Source organism: Doryrhamphus excisus, chromosome 9 (genome assembly GCF_030265055.1).
Source record: "Doryrhamphus excisus isolate RoL2022-K1 chromosome 9, RoL_Dexc_1.0, whole genome shotgun sequence".
NCBI classification, from domain to species: domain Eukaryota; kingdom Metazoa; phylum Chordata; class Actinopteri; order Syngnathiformes; family Syngnathidae; genus Doryrhamphus; species Doryrhamphus excisus.
In genome coordinates, this window is record NC_080474.1 from 19,972,723 (window position 1) to 19,985,568 (window position 12,846).

At 39.7% G+C, this 12,846-nt stretch overlaps 1 protein-coding gene across 1 annotated transcript; it reads left to right on the forward strand.

The window, feature by feature from the left end:
* Positions 1-3,952: 3,952 nt before the first annotated feature.
* LOC131136270 (FAST kinase domain-containing protein 5, mitochondrial) lies at positions 3,953-11,976 on the forward strand. Its single transcript, XM_058082943.1, has 2 exons — positions 3,953-4,058; positions 6,176-11,976. The coding sequence occupies exon 2, from the start codon at positions 6,180-6,182 to the stop codon at positions 8,604-8,606; it is 2,427 nt and encodes an 808-aa protein (XP_057938926.1). The 5' UTR covers positions 3,953-4,058; positions 6,176-6,179; the 3' UTR covers positions 8,607-11,976.
* The last annotated feature ends 870 nt before the right edge of the window (positions 11,977-12,846 follow it).

The window sequence follows — 12,846 nt, forward strand, 5'->3', positions numbered from 1 at the left end:
AACCATAACCGAAATTTTTTTTTGAAAATATTTACCGGAAAATTAAAATTCAAGAAATGTCGTGATAAGCACAGCCGATGCTTGTACATTCAAGCACTGACGCTTCAATCAGGAAATGTTGCATTTAACCAAATTATATCAAGTAACTGTGCTTCAGGAAAGCCAACATGTGATGCTTCTCTACCAATACAAAGAATGTTAGCAATGTACACTAAGGCGGTGTAGCTGTGCAAAACATGACTTAATACCGGAAGTGTTGGCGATATTTTTAAATGCAAAACAACAAACTACTTGTGGAAATATGCAATACATTAAATGAATGCATGGTATAATTCAAATTTGAACAGTTAAATAAAACTATAGTCAACTAAGTAAAAAAATGAACACTGCAATAGTCTTCCGTGTACGCTCTTAATTATGTTAAACATGTTTAACTTATAAAACATATCTTATTTGAAGCTACTCTGATTCTCAATTGGCATGTTGATGGCATCCTAGAATAGTCAACTGTGTCCAATACCCAATTCCATTCATTTTCTACACTGCTTGTCCTCACTAGTTAGGGCCACAGGCTGTGTTATACAACTGTGTGATATTTATATGTTTATTCCTTACACCCTTGATACTACTTATATAAACAACATATATCTGAATATTACTACTGTACATAACTTCATTAATGCTTCTTTTCTGACATATTTTATATAGGTGTATTAGGTTGTGTGATTGAGGATATTCACCATTCTTTCAGCCGCTGTTTAGACATTAAACTGTCAATAATGTTCTGAACTCCTGTTTCCATTCAGTGGTGTTCTCAGCCGAATGATGCTGCTGCATTGGAGAAGCTGCGCCATAGAGTAAACTGAAGTTCCCGGTGTCCAATGGCGAAGGTGACAGTGAACGCACCACAGGGAAACAACACTTTGCGCCCCTCCCCCCGCGTACGCACTCACGCACTAACATGGCGCCCATAAGTTGTTAGCGTCCTCAGCATAAGCATGTACTGCCTTGAAAGCACTCAATAACGACACATGCTTGACTACATAAACTATAATAGTTATTAAAACAGTTGGAGTGGCGTGTAATGGGCCTCAATTCCCCCGTAACCACGTTGTGAAACACGACAACTCCACTCCCAACTCAAGAACACAACACACGGATGCGGGCTAGCCAAACACGCAGTTTATAATCCAAGTTGTAATGATTGCGGGATAATTAATTATGTAATGGTTGTTGTAAATGAATAGTTTAATTTAAAAGTCAAGTAATGCAGCCATGTTGTCTTGTTTGTCGATTAGCATAGCCGCTAGCGCGCTAGCCCCTCCTTCGTTTACTTCGCTTCACAACTTCATAGTAAACAAAATGTACATGTTGTGGTAACGTATGCGGGCTTTGACAATGTGGCGATTCTTTAGACGAATGTTTAAAAGGTTTGGTTTTGAGAGCGAGTTAATTTGGCTTTCATGTTCCCCCGTTAGCATTAGCCGCTAGCTCCAGCGCGGCCTGCTTCAATCCCCCATGTGCTGCCGCTTTGTTCTGGTTCTACTTTTAAAGTCTTCCGGGGACAAAGTCGCTCTAATTTGAAACATTTGAAAACGGGACGCCGACTGTGCGTTTCTATCGAGTGTGGAAGTTGTAAGAGGATGGTAAACAGACATAGAAACGGCACATTTGACTACGGCTAGCGAGTTGAGGGTGCAGCAAGCAGCAGCAGCAACACATGCTTTTCAAATCTCCCTCACCCATGCAGGAGAAGTAAACCGCACCACACGAAAACACTCCTTCCCAAAAACGTACAAAGTAGCCAAATAAACACATTTTTACTCCATTTAAATCTAAATTTCTTATAAATGTTTCCTTAGAACAACAATGTGGCTAACAACAGGTTTCTTCCCGTAACAACACGCGCGTGGTATACTAGCTTACACAAGCAAAGAAAACAAAACAAACAAACAAAAAAAAACACTTGAACACACTTACCGTTTGATCACTCTGTGGTGTAAAAGTGAGGGGAAAAAAAAGATGGAGCTTGTAAGGGGAGGGGGGAAAAAAAAGCAAAGCTAGACCATGTGGTGGTGCTGCTACCACTATGATGCTTAGTGGAGTGTTTGTGAATGGTAGTAAGATTGCGAAAGTGGCGCGAGTGGAGAGTCCAGCTTTGAGCATGTGCTCAATGAAGGGCGGCTCCCTCCTCCTCCTCCTCCTCCTCTTCTTCCTCCTACTCCTCCTCCCCAAACCCATCCCGCCCCCCTCAACACTAACTAATTAGCATACAACTAAACTACTTCCTTCACAAGCAACAAACTATCTGTAAAAAAGTGCGTGGATCCATCCAAATATACAGTACATATAATACTAATAGTGGCTTTTATAATATTTCAATCCAAAGTATTCACTCATAATTTTATTTTCATAATTTTACCATAACAATGCATGTTCTTGTAATTATTTAGTAAAAATGTGTTCATTTTAGTACAGCCAATATACAAAAACATGTAATTTTTTCATGTTTTTTCATGTTTTTTCTTGTTTGAACTAATTCCCAAGAGTTAATAGTAATTATCTTTTTATTTTAAAGTGCTGCAAAGTTTTTCAAATACTTATTTATTACAAATAAAAACAAAACACATTAACATAAAATTGTGTTTCAGAGTTATTTTTGTTTTATAGTTAAATTTATTGCTGTATTCTAACAAATAATTGTTGTTGAGATATTGTTAGTTTTTTTTTTTAGGTTAAATTATGGTTGAATTAAAACAAAAAATAATTCCAAAAAATGCCCAGTTTGATTGATTTCTTTTGTATTATGATTTATTATTTGACATATTAGACAAACATAAAAACATTTAGCAATGCTCTTTTAAATTATTATCCTACAGTGTATTATAACAAAGGTTATTTTGTATTTTTCTTGTTTGAAAAGTGGCTACTTTATTGAACATTATTGTGTTTTTAACTTATCTTATAAAGTGCTTGGCACTAGAAACAGAGAGAAATTTTATTTAATTTTATGCACTACTGCTGCAGCTAACTACAATCGTTTAATTGCAAAGTTTTAATTCCGATTCATTAGATTTATAATGTGCTGTGTTGTGATTAAAAATATCTGAAAACCCATAATACAAAGCTGTACATTTGGCTATATCAACTGTCTCTCAATGTGAAAGGAGAATAAATGAAAAAAGATATAAAAAGATATGCAGTGTACACTGCATTTGTTTTCAGCATTATTTTAAAGCTATTTATCCTATGTATTTAGGTTCTGGACAAATTAGAGAGGGGCCTTGCAACCAAATATGGCTTGCCATAAACAAATTTATCACTAAATCTAAATAAAACCAAATATATAACATTTGGGAATCATAAGAAAATAAAACAAACGAAATAGAAATGAGTAAATGAAAGTAAAGTTATTATCAAGGTGTTTATCACGAACGAACACACTCTTCTTAAATTCACAAATATTAAAATTTAATGATCTGGTTTGTGTAAAATAGAATACATGTATACTTGTATGCTAGTTACTGGGGAGTCCTAAGGAGTAGGATTGCTTCTTCCTGTTCCGTTTTACACATGTTGAGCACTGATAGTGAATATATGACGCTTTTCAACGTCAAATGTATGCGTGTTATGAAATAAACTAACTTAATCTGACTTTTTGCGCCATGTTTGGAACTACCCGGCTGCCGTAGGTCAAACTGTAATGATTATGGCCTCTTTTACAGGAAGTGCTCGTAACTTGTCCGGGATATTTCAAATTTAAAACAAGTTCGCGAACGTGCATGGAGTCAACAGCTTAAACGAACAGGAAAAACACAACATTTATATTTAATCAGATATAAGTATATGTGAAATGAAATGCGATCACTCGTGTTGGTTAATGTAAGCTCAGATTGGTCCGCTAACGAGTTGCAGGATTTTATTTTGAAGGTCAATCTGCTTCCTGTTTCCCTGTGTGACGAATTTGACGGCATGAAATAACCTTAGCCGCTGTAAACTGCATGGCTCTCTCACATGTGACAACTACACGCCAGCATATTCTTCCCGGCCATATAAAGGTAAGTTTTATGGCATCTTTTTGAGACTCGCTGGATTTGACGTTGTGTACGCTTTGAATGGTTACATTGGAAACGTCAACAACAGATAAGACATGGCAGCTCTTTGTGATATCAAATTTAAAATTCATAAAGTAGTTCTTTATTCACCCCCAGTCGTGGGTGACCAGTTTGGAAGTAAATCGCTAGGAAAAGTACAGTTTATAGTTTTATTCCTAATGCTTGAAATGTAGTATTACGGCGAATCTACACACAGTTGAAATAGCTCGTGCAGGGGCAGTTTCCTGTCTGCAGTGGTTAGCAAGAAAATTTGTTATTGGTTGTCCGAGAAGTCGTGTCAAATTTGCATATCATTTGCATATGATGATGTAAAATGCTGTAGGAACAAAGCATAACCTCGTTGGTGAGAAAAAAAGTGAGTAGAACACCTTAATTCAAATTTACAACTACAAATAAACTTGATTCTTGGTTTGTTAGTTTAAAATCGTCCATTATTTTATCAAAATTAAACATGTAATATTTTACCTCCGCACCTCTTAAAGTTCGGCCTATGTTGTAAATATTTATATTTACATAATACAATCATCCATCATACAGTTTTCTTAATTGTTTCCAGACCTGACAGCGTTCAGTGAATTTCCACAAAGTAGGATTTCTTGTTTGCAAATGGAATATTTTTATTTATAAAGCGTAGCAAATCCATTTACAACACTGCACGTACATTTTTAAACATTACTAGAGCCCTCTGGACCTGAAATAACACCCCTATAGTCACCTGATGCACCTTCTTTAAGGAGACTTTGGAAGTGATACATTGATGCATGACCAGCCTTGTCGACACCAGGTTGGCTGACTATACTTTCACTTGCAGCCCACCATCCATCCATCCATCCATCCATCCATTCTCTACCGCTCCATCCATCCATTCTCTATCGCTCCATCCATCCATCCATCCATCCATCCATCCATTCTCTACTGCTCCATCCATCCATCCATCCATCCATCCATTCTCTACCGCCCCATCCATCCATCCATCCATCCATCCATCGCTCCATCCATCCATCCATCCATCCATCCATCCATCCATCCATCCATCCATCCATCCATCCATCCATTCTCTACCTATCCATCCATCCATCCATCCATTCTCTACCTATCCATCCATCCATCCATTCTCTACCGCTCCATCCATCCATCCATTCTCTACCGCTCCATCCATCCATCCATCCCTCCATCCATTCTCTATCGCTCCATCCATCCATTCTCTACCCATCCATCCATTCTCTACCACTCCATCCATCCATTCTCTACTGCTCCATCCATCCATCCATCCATCCATCCATCCATCCATCCATTCTCTACCGCTCCATCCATCCATCCATCCATCCATCCATCCATCCATCCATTCTCTACCGCTCCATCCATCCATCCATCCATTCTCTACCGCTCCATCCATGCATCCATCCATGCATCCATCTATTCTCTACCGCTCCATCCATGCATCCATCCATGCATCCATCCATTCTCTACCGCTCCATCCATCCATCCATCCATCCATCCATCCATTCTCTACTGCTCCAGCCATCCATCCATCCATTCATTCTGTACCGCTCCATCCATCCATCCATCCATCCATCCATCCATTCTCTACCGCTCCATCCATCCATTCTCTACCGCTCCATCCATCCATCCATCCATTCTCTACTGCTCCAGCCATCCATCCATCCATTCATTCTGTACCGCTCCATCCATCCATCCATCCATCCATCCATCCATTCTCTACCGCTCCATCCATCCATCCATCCATCCATCCATTCTCTACCGCTCCATCCATCCATCCATCCATCCATCCATCCATCCATCCATCCATCCATCCATTCTCTACCGCTCCATCCATCCATCCATCCATTCTCTACCGCTTATCCTCACGAGGGTCGCGCATGCACAGGGAGAACATGCAAACTCCACACAGAGATGGTCGAGGGTGGGATTGAACTCGGGTCTCCTAGCTGTGAGGTCTGCACACTAACCACTCGTCCGCCGTGCAGCCCCAAAACAGACTTTTATGACTTTATTCTCATACTTTTAACAAGTGTTGCATTTGTGTTTTTCACCGATAGATTCATGGCTGCCTGCGTCCTGTGCCGCTTGAGGCCGAGACGGTTCTATCTTCCTGGTTTGAGAAAGGGTTTTGCTCATCGAGTTATTGGCAGACTTGACAATGAGGCGTTGGATGAGCAGGAACGAAGGTCAGAAGAGTCACCTCTACCGGATGCTTCTCTCCATGGAGGCTACAAACTTCATTACAACCCGTCCTCGTATCATCACCCCGTGGGAAAATCTCCCCTCCCCCACAGTCAAATCGTGATTGGTGACGAAGAACAGTGTCTCGCCGCTCTCGCACCTTCCTTCTGGCAACAGAGCAATCGCTACAGCGTGAGCTCTTCGCGGCATCTCTCCAGCTCCAAAAACACGTTACTGGACTTGGCGTTCAACAAAAGACCCGAACCAAAAACGTCCGTACCCCCGCGTCACAGAACACCTGTGGCGCCTGATGTTAAAGTCGATACACGCGCCTTTATCAAGTGTCGACCGGACTATTCGTCAATCACCCTTGACCTCTCGCGGCGGCCTCCACCCGTAAATTGGGAACATGTTGCGCAACTCCTCCAGCGAGCGGCTGTCCTTAAAGGCAGCATGAAACCATGCGATGTGTCTGGTTTTTTTGTGGATCTCAGCCATGTTCACACGGACAATGTGTCACTAGTGAAAAGTGACCAACGCTTCACTCTGCTGCTTCGATACTCGGTGGAGAACCTTCGTGTCTTTTCTCTCAACGAGCTCCTCGATGTGCTGCGTTCGTTTGCGTGGCTGGAAATGCCTCACGGCCACACGGTTCTCGGACACTTTGAGGACGAGCTCGGTCGCCGGGCGCATCAGATGACTTTCGACCAGTTGCTTCTCGCTGCAGACTTGTGGCGCTGCATTGGAAGGAAGGTGCCCCGGTTCTTGAAGCGCCTTTACGACTTTGTGCAATTGTACCCAGGAGAAGTGAAAGTCGCCGAGCTGGTCCAGCTGCTGTACATCATGGGAGAAGGGAGACATTGCCCGAAAGTCCTGATCCAGTCAATAGAGCAGCTACTCATGAACCACATAAACCATCTACACCCGGAAGAGGTTGGGACGTTATGTTTGGGTCTTTTTAAATCCCAAACGTCCCTCTCGGAGGCAGCTGCGACTCGTCTTTTTGATAAGGCGCACTCGGTTATCGAGGACATGAGTGACTTTGCTATGGTCAATGTGCTCAAATACTTACGTTTCAGCTACTTGCTTCACAGGGCATGGATGGAGGCCTTGACTCATGAGGTGCCACGCCGAGCTAGCAGGATGAGCGTCACCGGACTAATGCACGTGGCACTCACTTGTTCGGCATTGCATTACCGTGACGATCGCATCCTTGTCGCAATCGCTGAGCAAATCCCATCACTGGTGCCACATTGTCGGAGTAAAGACTCCTGTAAGCTGCTGTGGGCCTTTGGCACCCTTGGGTTCCTCCCAACTCAGAACCCGATCCTATACCCGAGCCTCACAGATGCCCTCAGGCAAAGAAAAGCTGAATTCCAACGCTACCCGGAGCATCTCCTCACCGGCCTACTCGGTCTGTCCTTTGTCTCGCAGTTCCCAGAGGATCTAATCTCATTAGCTTTGAGTCCGGACTTTATCAACTTAGCATTGAAGTCGACACAGTTGGAGCTGAAAAAAGACTTGTTCACTTTAGATGGAACCGTAGCCGTGGAGCTGCCACACTGGACCGGTCCTCGTCTGAGCTTCGAACTGAGGAACGAGGTCACGGAAATGTTGCGGAAGTTCATTCAATCTGAAATATGCGAGAAACCCGAAGTGAAAGGGGCGGAGACGGCATTGCAGGAATTGCTGGGAGGAGAAGAGTTCGTTTGTAAACGGATGATTCTCCCTCACATGCGATCCATCGATCTCGAAGTGCACCTCGACACGACTGGTCAGCCCGTTCCTGTCAACACAGAATCGCAAACGGACATAATATCTCCTCGGGATAATCCATCCGAAAGTGCTTCAAACCATTTTTGGGGGAAAAAAAATATAGGGGTAAGCGTGACGGATGAACTTATAGCCCAGCTTACTTATACTAAAAGCTCTCCAGCTCCAACAATTGCACCTTCTAGACTCAAAACACCTTCCATAGTGGAGCCGGATGAAAATGAAGCGTTGTTCAACACGGGGCTAAACCTGACAACAACCATCACAGAAATGCTCTCCAAACCGGGGATCCAAAAACCGTCCCATCAGGACTCTGTCGTTAAACTTGCCATTCAGGTGTCCAGCAGGAACCACTACTGCTACCACTCGCAGCAGCTCCTGGGCCTCCACGCCATGAAGAGGAGGCAGCTGAAGTCGGCGGGGTATAAGGTTGTAGAGATTTGCAATCACGAGTGGGTTCCTTTGTTGAGGAAAAGCAGGACTGAGAAGATGGCCTACCTTCACTGCAAGGTCTACAACAGCCTGGATAGTTGATGGGGGACTCAAACCGAATAGGCTTTGCTATCTGGATTAGCAAAGGTTAGTTTATGTACGTGCTAAGCACCGCAAAAATGTATTTTTTTGACTTTTTTTTTGTCGATATATACCTTTTTAAATAAGAACGTTAAGATACAATGCTCGCCCGAAGACAGTTGGGATAGGCTCCAGCAACCCCCGCGACCCTCGTGAGGAAAAGCGGTAGAAAATGAATGAATAAATGAAGATACAATGATGTGAAAATGTCCATTCTTTGCTAAGCTATCATTACGAGTCAAATTGATTTAGTCGATTTTACACTAGCACCTAAACTAAATGTGCTCAGTTGTGAATTAATGCCGTTTTATTATGATTATTATTATTATTAGTACAAGAGGTGGTGTGCGTATAAGGTTCCTAATAAAAGTCCAAAAGCAGCTCAATATAGAGTTAGCATTACCACCATTAAATTGAAGTGTATATTGAAGACTTAATAAGTTAACCCAGGGGTCTCAAACTCAATTTACTTGGGGGGCCACTGGAGCTAGGGTCTGCGCGAGGCTGGGCCGCATTAGGTTAAAAAAAAAAAAAAAACACAAAAAATTGCATTTATTAAAAACAGAAAAATTAAACTTTGCTTTTGTTCCGATTTTCTATAATAAAAGCTCTGATAAAACATTCCACTGTTCTCAAATATCTTACTTTTTATTTTTCTACAAAAAAAGATGAAAAAAAATAAACAAATCAAGAATAAAGAAAATCAATCAATCAGTAATAAATAAATATAATAATAATAATAATAAAACGGCAAATAATAAAAACTTAAATAACCACATATAGTTGGTGGGTAAACAAATTATTTTTTTCAGATTAAAATGAACAAAGCATTATTAGAGCCCTGTAAACATGACAAAACACGACTATAGTCACATTTATACTTTTTTTATTTACAACATATTGCGCAACTGCAGCGTCTTGACACACATGCTAACTCGCAAACTAGAGAGCTAGCGACCTAAACGGTAGCCTCCAAGTTATTTCCTTTCAACTTAAATAGCCAAAAAAATTACCACTTCCACACGGATAGGGAGGATAACTATTAACAGTTATTTAACCTTTAACATGAACATTAATCAAACGTAATATTTTTTTTTCTGGGTACATGATACCATACAGCATCCATATCAAACTTGCGCGGGCCGCACTAACATTAAACTTTCATATCAAGGCGGGGGCCTCAAAGTAGTGTCCTGCGGGCCACATTTGGGCCGCATGTTTGAGACCCCTGAGTTAACCTAAATGAGACTCGTTTGGTTAAATGAATAAAAACATTGTTTTTAATTTTGCAATATTTGTAAACTAACAAATTACCATTCAGTGCACTTTTAATATATCAGTTGTAAATTATTACATTATTTGCTTGGTTTGTGGGACCAGGAAGTCACGTGACGGTAGCAAAACGGAATGGTAATGTTAACCTATTACTTTATTGACAATCTTTTAACAACAAAGTCTAATGTTCAATTCAACAAAACACGCCCGAAACGGGAGAAGCAGAAGTTTGTTTAACCTTCACTTATTCATAAAAGCGATAAAGAAAGTATAATGGTGAAGTTCCAATCGTTTGCAGTTTGTTTATTCGGCAATAAAGAGTGGAAAAAGGAGCAATACGCGAGTTGCCACTAGAGGGCGCAATATAACAAGGACTGCAATGAAGGCCAAAATATTGCACTATTGCACAATCTAATGGGATTTTCTTCAAGATTTCTATCAGACCGTTGTGTCTTTTGAATGACGCACATATTTTGACATTATTTACAGCTGCCATGTGGGGGTTAAATGATAAACGGAGCTCTCAGTGTGTTGCAGTTCTAAATCAATGTGAGTTACTATAATATGTCATCACAGTTTAAGTGTACCCAATGTTTTGAATGCTCATGGACGTTTTTGTGCTGCATGCATTACTCTTTATTGCTCTCTGGTTCTACCATATCTTACTTATTGTGTGGAAATATGGGCTAATAACTATAAAAGTTTAATCTTCACTCGCTAAATGTACTGCAAAAAAAGGCCAGTAAGGATAATTCATAATGCCGCCTACATAGAACATACTAACTCCTTATTTCTAAAATCACAAATACTTCAACTTGCTGATATAGTTCATCTTCAAACAGCTAAAATAATGCATAAGGCTAAAAATAACCAATTAGCTAAAAATGTCATTCAATACTTCTACAAGAGAGGAGAAATATGATCTCAGGGAAGAAGTACATTTGAAACACTTCTATGCTAGGGCTATGTTAAAAAGCCATAGCATTTCAGTATGTGGAATCAAACTATGGAACGGATTGAGTAAGGAAATCAAACAATGCACAACGATGAGCCAATTCAAGAAACAATACAAGCAGTTGATGTTTGCTAAATACAAGGATGAAGAGTCTTGAACCAGTCATGATGTGCTATATATATCACTATATTGATACTTACTATGGGACCCATTATGGCATTGGATGGTCATATCACCTCCTATTTTGGTACGGGAAACAAAACAAAAAATTTTAAAAACTAAAAAAAAATTAATAAAATGTAATAAAATAAATTAATAAATAAAATAAATTTGCTAAATACAAGGATGAAGAGTCTTGAACCAGTCATGATGTGCTATATATATCACTATATTGACACTTACTATGGTACCCATTATGTCATTGGATGCTCATATCACCTCCTATTTTGGTACGGGAAACAAAACAAAAAATTTACAAAAAATTTTAAAAACTAAAAAAAAATTAATAAAATTTAATAAAATAAATTAATAAATAAAATAAATTTGCTAAATACAAGGATGAAGAGTCTTGAACCAGTCATGATGTGCTATATATATCACTATATTGACACTTACTATGGTGCCCATTATGGCATTGGATGCTCACATCACCTCCTACTTTGGTACGTGACAAAAAATAAAAAAAATACAAAAAAATTTAAAAATTTTTAGAAAAAAAAAATAAATTTAAATTTTTTTTTATTTTTTTACAAATTTTAGAACATTTAAAATTTTTCAAATAAAAAAAAACCCTTAAACTATATTATGAAAGCAGGAAGTGAACAAATGTAACAGTTACTGATTGTAAGAGTACCAGATGGAGGGGTAGGATTTAATAAGCTTTGCTTCTTCCTACTCCTTTTGGACATGTGGAACTGTGAACTGATTATGTGATGCATTCAATTGTAATCTGATGCATGTTCAAATGAAATTAAACCATTACCGTTACATATTTTGCCATTATTTACAGCTGGCATATGAGGGGGCTAAATGATAAACGGATCTCTTACTATAATATGTCATCACCGTTTAAGTATACCCAATGTTTTGTCTTCTCAGGGATGTTTTTGTGCTACATGCATTTTTTCTTTTTAAAAACAGTGATGTTTTAGCATCAACATTTGCAATGTGTCTTACACCTTTTGTCATGTTTCCAATAGTATTCCCAAGTGCAATAGCCTACAGATATTACCGAGAAAGTCAATTCACATTTGGACCTTTCATGTCCCAAACTCTGCTGCTTTAAATTTCACACCCTTAGGTGAGCAAGGAGCATCCTTTTGAAGATCAGACGAGTCTGTTTCTCATATAGCACCTTTTCTTTTTTACAATATATATATATTTTTTTAAAACATTCTAGCCCAACTTTTACCTCGCTGCTTTGCTGACCTCCACTTGTACAGGCTTTTTCTTTCCTGTTCTAATCACTAGACATTTTTTTTTTTGACATGGTTAATTAACTAGCTATCAAGAAAAAGTAGGTAAATAGAGGATAATCATCAGGCTCAGACACTGTATTGCAGGCAGTTAGCCGAGAAGCCGTTTGAATGCTCTCTCAGTAATCCTCGTCTTATTTGCATTTCAATTCTTCTGCTTTTTCACCGTCTGGAAGCTAATCCAGCGGCGGCTGAATGTGGCCTCGGCGTGCATCGACATCTCTTGAATCATCCCAAGGGAGAGATACTACATTGTGTCTGCTCTAATTCTTTCATTTACTTCATTGTAGCAAACAGACAAATCCTAATGGCACGTTTTTTTGTTTTTTTTTTAAAAGCTGACGCAAAACGGCTCGAGTGAAGATGCCAAAATATACGGGAATAATTTTGTGTGGTTGCTTTGATGACAGCTCTTCAGTAAATCTGTCAGGGTTTTTTTTTTCTTCTTCTTCTTCTTCTATGTACACCATCTCAGCTCTACTTCCTGTCTGACCCC